Genomic DNA, 9,318 nt, shown 5'->3' with positions numbered 1-9,318 from the left:
TTAATCTTGATATTCTCACAATAAGTGCAAAAGAATTTTTAAATGTGAATTATTGATCTATATTGACACGTTACATACTAACACGGTGTTTTGGTCACTAGAGAGATAAATAGAAAGCATTTCTGAAAACTCTAGAAATATTGGTATCCTCTTTCCAAGCGATTGATAAATCATGATTTATTAAACATAATAATGTCATCTTGGTTTCCAGTTCATAAGATAACAGGATAATGAGACCGTCCTGTTTACAGATGACAATGTAATTATTTCTGATGATGATTCATTTGTGGTAAATAATTTTCATAATCACTTTTGATGCGCATGAAATTTCGTATAGACGGATCCTTAGATCTTCGGGACATCGTGATTTCGCAATATGAAGGCGATGGATTTAGTGATTTTTGTGCTATGGATTATGAAATTGTGTTGCTCCTGATCTTGTGTTAATATTTATTGTTTTTTTTTTAGATATTGTTAAGTTTCTTTAGATGTTACTGTAATCCTTTTGATAAAAGTCTTTGGAATTGTATCTTGAGAGCTTCAGGCTGCCAGTCTCTTTTGAGTGTTTTATCAAGCGGGTTTCCATATGTCGTAGCGATGATTTTAGAGCGCTCCAATGACTTCGGAGTATGGTCTGCTCTTATGGCGACTTGGTTGGTTGGTTTAGATTAGGCCGGCTATATGCTAGAAAGGGCCCTTCCCCAAAGACTGGCTGTAAGTGTGGTAAGGTGTTTTAGGGATCAAAAGTTCTTGTGTAGACCTCCGGACTCGTCATACTAACCGAGATATCAAAGGATCTTGTGATTTTATATACATATCAGACCAACTTTGATGAATCACATCAGTCAGTTGATGATAAAAGTCTGAAATGTGACTGAATTATTTGTTTTGTATTGAGAGGAAAATGCTAGCCGCTTGAAATTCTAAGATGGCTAGCTGATGACCCTCAAGATCTGACTTTTGCAAAGATATTGTAGAATAGATATGTCCAGATAAGTCGATGGGATGCACTACTCAGGTATTTTGATATTATGATAATGAATTTGATAAGAAAACATGTACAAGGTGGTATTAACCCATAACTCACTTGACTAAATCTGACCACATTCTATCTTGCATACATATTTTATCAATTCCTGACAGTTTTTAGATATTGGTTCAGAGGGAGTTTAGCTGATTATCCACTTGGGAGAACACTGAGGTTCCTGCTGACGTATGACACAGTGGCTCCAAATATGCCCTGCTTTATAGGCATTTCATCTGTCATGTTCCTTCAGTTCAGTATGTGTTGGTGGCGTTAGGTCATATGACTTCTACTTTCCTCCGAAGAGATCAAGCCTTGCCTCAACTACAGTAGCAGTTGTACTTGACCAGTCATGCATCAGAAACACATAGTTCTCTCTAGTGGCAGATCAAATCCTCAATTTCAGATGGCCACTGACTGAGTTTTGCAAAGATAAATGAAGTTTCATTGAAGGCATTCCAAAAGCATTGAAGGACAGCACCTCCTCGATTTTCTCTGGTCTCGTTGTGCAAATAAGATTATTTTATCCAGGCGTATTGTTGTAAAACAAGGCATGTGGAATACGGCACTTACTACAATGTCATTTGTGTCAATCATGAGAGACTTGTAGTCCTCCCTAAATGGATGCCAGTCATGTAAGAATATTCGTATGCCAGCTTCCTCAGGTACGGAGGGCCAACTCCTCTAGGCTGATGCTACTGTAACCAGTGCTTGTGATGGCATTTTCCTCCTTGTCATATTGACGATTTGTTTGTACACATTTTAGCCTCTGGAACAGTTCTGTTATGTTTGGACTGTCTCTGAAGAACCCCTTTAGTTTGATGGTGTTTTACTGTTTGCTGTTACTTTCCTTCTAATTGATATTCCTCTTTTAGATGTTGCTTCAGATTTCATGCTAACTGACAGTACACAACAAAGATGATGTCTCTTCTATTGCGATTACTACAGCATTGTTACACTTTGGGATGAATGTCCTTCTTAGCATATTCTTGAAGTGTGTTCTCCAGTGATATAGTATATGCCATCTGCAATCAGTATGTCAGATTCTAGAAGGCTTTGCCTCAGAGTGGTTGGTTGATCTGGCCAAGTTTTACAAAAAGTATGTATTGTTAATTCTGATGAACTGGTAGAAACGCTGGTTGTCAGCCTGTATTTTATCTAGAAAGGTTTTGAACTGTGCTTTCTCTCTCCCATTTTTGTTAAAAGAGCGAGGTGATCTTTTGTCTTTTCCATAGATGGATTGCCATTTTCTTCAGTGACGAAGGTTAGCTACTGTGCTTTTTCAGAGAATCCTTTCTAAGCTGCAAGCAACTGGTCATGTTGACAACTGTCTTTCCTTACATCTTTACTCCCCTATACTGTTTTGTAATATGAAACAAATTTGCTTGTTTCTGTTCCCTTTTGGTGATATTATTCGGTACAAAGGCTTGGTCAGTAGCTATTGAGGAGAAATCCCAGTCAGATTGTGTACAAAAAATTTCCTAAATAGATTTCTCTGGCAAACCTCAGGGTGTTGCTTCTTCAGCCATGTTATATCTTGATGTTAAATAGAAAGCCAGTGTGAAATTGATGTTGCTATTGACAAAGAAGCAGGATATCGTTTCTGACAGTGATTCACGAGACAAAATTTCCTTCACTGAATGCTTGTATTAATGTGAAAATGGTCAGTTTTTTGTTGGGAATTAAGAACTAGAAGTGGAACTGGACTTTTTTTTCTCAGACTTAACACCATTCTTCTGAATTGGTGGTTTTGTTATCATTGTCAGATTGCTCTGCAAGATATGTGGTATAGGCTTTCTTCATGAGTTGAAATTAACAGCTTGCTGTGATCGAGATTTAGCCAGTGCAGAAAACTGGCTGATTAGCTGTTAGAACCAGGGTTTATCCTGAGGTTAAAAATGTTACATATTCCTTAATTTCTTTCATGCTGGCAACACTATGAGTATGATCTCATAGAAGAGACAGCAGAGCTGTGATACTTGTATAAGGATCTTTAGCCGTCTGGGTAGTACAGTCGGTAACGTGTTGGCCTCGTATTCTCGGGGACCAGTGTTCGCTCCCCGTTAAGGAGCGGATAGTGAGGCTGTCTACTGGATGGTTACTGCCATGAGTGACGACATGGTGGGGGTTGGGGTTACCCGGCTGACATCCTCCTGAGAGGACTGAAACCAGCAACTTTAACTTCAACTTTAAATTAGTGGCTTGCATGATGGGATGGCCTGGTTTTGCTGGATGAATCATTTGTGTCTTTTTCCAACCATTAATAGTGAAGTGAAAAGGCTCGAACTTGTAAGTGATATGTCATCAGTGGTGCTTGATGCTGGATTCTTCTTACTGGAAAAGGCTGTTGGGATGTTGGTGTATGATTCAAGAATCTCGACTTTTTCTTTCGGTCTGTAATCTTGGGTGAGGTACACGCTTCTCCACTGTTATATGAGCTTGGCAGCTGAAACACTGAAATTCATGTATATACTCTGGGATGCACTTCCTGTGATGGCCATTGGGTTGTGTAAAGGAGATTAGTGAACGCCTCTTTCTCAAGATTGATGACTCCGAGGCACCATTTTCCACAAATTGGTTTACAACTCTCATACAGTGTGGTAATTCCATCCTCATGAGGCTTTTAACTCTTTTTTCGTGTCTTGGCAAACACAGACATACACAGATGTTAGTACAGTATCTCGTAGTTTTTGTATATCTTTGGGTTTTTTATCTTTCACTATACTTTATTTAACAGTTTTTACTGCAAAAGTTGTCCAATTGCCAAGTTTGATTTTACTGTTCCATGTCTCAAATACAGTCCAATAGCTACACTGTTCGGTGCTACACGTGAACTAAATTATTGCTTGTTGAACTACTTCACTTTCAAACTCTTCATTAAAGTCCCTACTGAATTTGTTCTTGTGATTAAGCATTTCTTTGTGTATATCTTCAGCCTTAGTTAGGTAAATAGCTTCACTATGTTTGCCAGCATCAAAGAGAACCAAGCCATCATCCTTTTTAAATAATAATAGGACAACTTATCCTTTCCTTTGGGCTTCAAGCTCAGAGTTCTAGTGAGTAACTGTTCCATAGGTTGAATTGGCATCTTGGGAATCGCAAGTTTTTGTGAACAATTTTGCTTGTACAGTGAGGCTGGATCAGCCAACCTAGATGGCAAAGCCAGTGTTGGTGACTTTGCTATTCATAATTAAGAAATGCCTTTTTCTGAATTTTATTAATGTACTAGGCAGTTGTAAGTGATACTTCAGCTTGGTGTTCACTGAAGTAGTGTGCAGCTCTTGGCTCTATCGTCCTTCATTTTACTTCAGTGGAGCTACTATGTCTTCCTCTTCAGCTAAGCTTGCTGGATAAAGTGGCACTGGCATATCATGCATGTCATGAAACAGTTGTACATCTTTTGTAATGTTACTCTAACCACCATAGCTTTGTTTCCCTAAGAGAACTAAATGTTTAGAAATATGTATTTCTTTGTTTTTGTCCTCTGACAGAGTTAACGTTTATTTCAGCATGTTTGCATTTTGACTCTGCCTCAGTGATTTGAGAGTTTAAAGTGACATGAGCTGAGAGTTTATCCTTTTATCATCTTATGCTCATTTAAGGTATGACATACATTTAGGTTCATTCAAATGACTTATGCTTACTAGATTAATCTTCCAAAAGAATTTAAATTTTATGATGTTTATACACCATCCAGATAACATTGAAAGCCTCTGTTATCCTTCAGTGTAGGTGTGGCTATCTGATATCGTAAGGGGTTTATGAGGTAGCATTTGAGATACTTAACCTGGTGTTTACCTGACTGAACCCTATGCAGACTTGCAGAGCAGTGCCTGTCACCTATTAGACCCATTTGATTTGTCTCTGCACCATGATGGGCCATAATTAATCTGCTTAGGTTTGTTATCAAAGTTTGCTTTGAAGATGAATAACCTATGTCAGACTGCTGAACTTCATCTGACCAGAACTTCTGGTTTCCAGGTCCCAAAGAACTGCCTTTCACTGCATCACTGTCTGCGGAATTATCTTTGCCATGTGAAGGCTAGTTCAAGAACTTGACTGCTAGAAGCTGTTTGGTTTGCATGCCATGGGTCATTTTGTAGGCGAAAAGAGGTTATGCTCTTTTTCACCCCGGAATTAGCAATACTTTTCAGTGGCAACATTTAAATATATATCTGTGATGAATATCTCCTCAAATGTTAACCAGGTCCAAACAATATGGTCTTAGTGACCCCTTTTCGGCTGCACCATTGCAGATTAGGAGTATAAAATTCTTATGAAGGGACATTAAATCAGCCTGTGTACTAGATAATAAAATAAATAATTCAAACAAATGAATAAATTGACTTGACGATGTAAAAAAACTAACAATTTTATTTGGTATATGACCAATTCTTGGTTAGCTATAGGCCTTATGAGGTCAAATCTTTGGCTCTTATAGTGCAACACCAGATCCTGATGTTGTATGACATTCTATCTGGGTGTCGCATGACGTCGAGTCTTGATACGCCATTCTTGAAAATCGCACGGCAGAGTCAGTAGATGTTAAGACAACAAATCTAGAGACAAATTGCATGAACCTTGAAATCATTTAAATAAGGAACCTGGTATAATTCATAACAGATAAAGAGATTTCATAGTCGTAGACCTTTGAACCTCACTGGTTTTAGATCGGATATCTCATTATTTGCTTCATTATGCGTTTCTTTCTCATTGCTGTTACACTTCGACAATGAACACCTTTTCCTTTTTCAGTTATTACTTTAATCTTGTGTATTTCAAGAGCGATGTGTGTCTTACTCCCGCGTTCAATCCTAGTTTTTCTTTCCATCATCATCTTGCTTTCTCGAGCCCCGGCTAAGTAACGGCATAAATTTTTGGGTTTGATGTGTTCAGAAAAAATGTCTTTAAGCATTTGTCCTTATAATTTTCTTATTTTTCGGTTTTTCGTACTATGGGCCAGAGTTGGATAATAGAAAGTCTTTGTGGTTTTTTGTTTCCATGAAGTAAGGAAAAAACATGAAATTTTGTGACGTTAAAAGTATGTGTGACAATACAGTTAAGCTGATGGATATGCAAAGACTGTGTTGTATGATATACTTTAATGATTAGATAGATCCTAGTAGTGAAATGGAGGTTGTGTCTTTCTTTAAATCTTAAACTCTATTTATGGAAATTCTTGGATTACCTTTTGTAGTTCTACTCTTGTTTTCGGGCTATACCATATCACTTGATACATTCAGAATTGCCCAACTTCAAGTTATGCATTAATACTGGACAAGAAATTCTTGTTTTGCTGGAGTCCATCATTGCTTTTTATGTTGGTATTGGACATTGATTGCACAGTAAAGGAACTTTTGCTGTAATTGTTTTGTGGGATTATTCCAGAGTTTTATGGAAAAAGAATTTTTCTTGTAATAGTTACATAGCGGTGTAAGTGAACTAACGTCAAGATGCCAATGTTCACTAGCTTAGGAAAGCTTGTAATAGCAAAATGTGCCCCAAAACTGCTAAACTTTGAGACCTGTAAATCCTCTGTCTAAACGGCTGTTTAGCAATTTTAATACACCTTTCTCTCAAAACTCTCTGAGTTTAATGAGCATGCCTGTTGGTCCTAACAAAAAGAAAATAAATTTTTCATGTAATCGAAACCCCTTTCTTTGAGTGATATTTGAATTACTATACTTCATGTGTGGTCGAAAGATTTTGTAGTGTCAGATCTGCTGCATATTAAAACAATAAGCAGGCTAGTTAAAATGTCATTTCAAAAGTACTCCATAGTAAGTGGGGTCAGAAAGTGATTTAACCCAATTTATCCCATAGTACTGTATATAAGTAGGTCAATAGGATTTGTAGTTTAAGGTACACTTCATAGCAATGCAAGGAGTCAATCAAATGAAAATGTAAGTTGTACTTAATATTAATGCAATGAGTAGTTCAAATGAAGTATTAATTTTATATGCACACCAAAGTAATATAGTAAAGTATGTGTATTAAGTTGTACCCCCTAGTAATGCAATACGTAGGTCAAGTGGCAATGCAAGTTAATATGTAATACATATCAATGCTTTAACTACCTGCAGGCTTCTCCCCCCGCCACATGTTTGACAATTATCCCCTTTGCTACCGAAGTAGATCCCTTTGATATAGTAAATATTTCGAAGGACCCCCTTAGAAAAATCAGCTTATCCTACTTGACCTGATAAATTATGTTTTAGTTTCCATTATGCCGTAGGTATCGTCTGCGGTTGTGCTTTGAAATTATCAGGCCATATTTTTGTTTTATTATTGCTGTATACTCTTATCACTGTTCCGCGTATCGTTATCATAACCTTACGATTTAAGCTCATCAGTACGATTCGGTCATTAGCATCCGACACTCAGGTAGCCTGGCTGAGATCCGAATCATTGTCTAATGTTGCTATAGAGGCAAGGGAGGAAAAGGGAAGCAATGAAGTGCAAGAAGAGTGAAAAGGGAGGGTAGACCCACTTGCCATTCAGTAAGTTAGTCGAGTGATATAGGTTTAGGCCCAACGTTAACCAGTGGGCCTGTAACTTTTCATATACGAGTATTTGTATTGCGAAGAGACCTTGAGGGGCATAGCTTTCAAATGAGATTTTAGGCCTAAGAGCTGAATAAAATTAGCTATGGGGGAATATCTTGAAGTTTTTATCACTATTACTGTCAATCTTAAACTGCTCTTTTCATTTGTTACGGTTTTGTAAAGAATACATTTTTAATTAGAAATTTACAGAACTGATTAAAAAATGCAATGGACATATATCATCTAGTTTGTACATTGACGTGGAAAAAAATCATACTCTATATCTATTTCAAACTTTTATGTCAGAAAAATAGCTTTAATCCATGACGAATAGGTTCATTATTCCTCTTTCCAATATTTTTCTCCCTGTTCATTTGTAATTTTTTGAATTATAGCATTTTATATGTTGACGATTGTCGAAAAACTTCACAAATTCGTAAAAAAAAAAAAACAGATGAAAGAAACCTTGTTCAAAATGCAATATGCTATTCATGTATCTTACCTGATTATATTTATGTGTATTACTATTTAAACATTTGTATTGTTTTAGTATTTGATCATAGTATTACTGTAGTCAAAGAAGAAAAATGCTCGAATGTGTGTAACTAAGTGTCTCACGCCGTTTTCCCTGTGTTTTTCTCCCCAACACCAGAAAGAACTGTCGGGACAAAGACTCTGCTGCCAACTTCGAGACTGCTCATATCTTTCAAGAATATACTTATAAGAAAATCACCGCCTGTGATGTCTGCCATCAGATTCTTAGAGGTAAGAACCTTGTCTCTTTGAACCATATTATTATTATTATTATTATTATTATTATTATTATTATTATTATTATTATTATTATTATTATTATTATTATTGATTCATTTATATTCTTTTTATTTATCATTACTTTATTATCATTGCTGGTATCCAACATAGCCATTATCACCAAACATCTAAAATAAGATTCGTTTTTCCTTTCATTATACCCTACTTTGAAGCATATGCACAAGAAGCTAGTTGGAAATATTGTACAATAGCACTGTTAAAGGAACTACGAGGTAAAAAATTATAAGTCACTGGAACAAAAGAAATGGTTTTTAAAACACAAAATTCCATATATTGTAATTTGAATCGTTTTTTGAAAATATAGATCTTGAGACAAAACAGCCACGTCTTGCCCTATTTTTTCCCCATTTTCCTTTCAAATATTTCTATCGCCACCTCTGTAAATCTATCAGTTTTAACAAATACACATGTCCGCAAGACACTAAATTCACAGGGTGTTCATTCCGCAGTCACCTGTCTATAATCCGGGAATCTATTTTTTGTAACACTTTGTGTCCCTTCACGAATAGGCTGGATGTAAAAGCGGTCTAGATCATTGTCCTGAGACACCATGGCCCTGGGGAAGTGACGGACTTCCTTAAGAGTAGTATTACCCTTGGAAGGGTCTATTCCGCAATGTCCGCCCAGTTACCCCATTCCTCGAATGACACAAGTCATTGAAAAACCAAATATGATTTATTCAAACCATTTTTTAATATCTTGATATCTGTTGCTTGGGTACAACATCATCATCAAGGAAAAATATTGTTGAAAGCAATAATAATCGTTACATCTTCAACATACAGCATTCATACTACTAATCAGTCTCTTAAGGATGTGAACAAGGATAAATCTCACCTTTGATTACAGAAGTCATACCCACAAAACGCCCTCTTAGCTTTGTCTTAAATATAGATGCCCAGTTTAAAACTTGTC

The 9,318-nt window shown here is 36.6% G+C and overlaps 1 protein-coding gene across 21 annotated transcripts in view; it reads left to right on the top strand.

Annotated features, from left to right (window-relative positions):
* Nucleotides 1-9,318, top strand: part of Stacl (Stac-like) — a 566,256-nt gene that overhangs the window by 381,486 nt on the left and 175,452 nt on the right. For all 21 annotated transcript variants that reach the window (XM_067094383.1, XM_067094381.1, XM_067094379.1 and 18 more), the window contains one exon: nt 8,222-8,334. In XM_067094383.1, coding sequence (XP_066950484.1) covers nt 8,222-8,334 — 113 coding nt within the window. The remainder of the gene's footprint in view (nt 1-8,221; nt 8,335-9,318) is intronic.

The sequence above is a fragment of the Macrobrachium rosenbergii genome, chromosome 50 (genome assembly GCF_040412425.1).
Source record: "Macrobrachium rosenbergii isolate ZJJX-2024 chromosome 50, ASM4041242v1, whole genome shotgun sequence".
Classification (NCBI taxonomy): Eukaryota; Metazoa; Arthropoda; class Malacostraca; order Decapoda; family Palaemonidae; genus Macrobrachium; species Macrobrachium rosenbergii.
The sequence above is the reverse complement of the archived record's forward strand: the minus strand, read 5'-3'. Positions and strand labels throughout refer to the sequence as shown.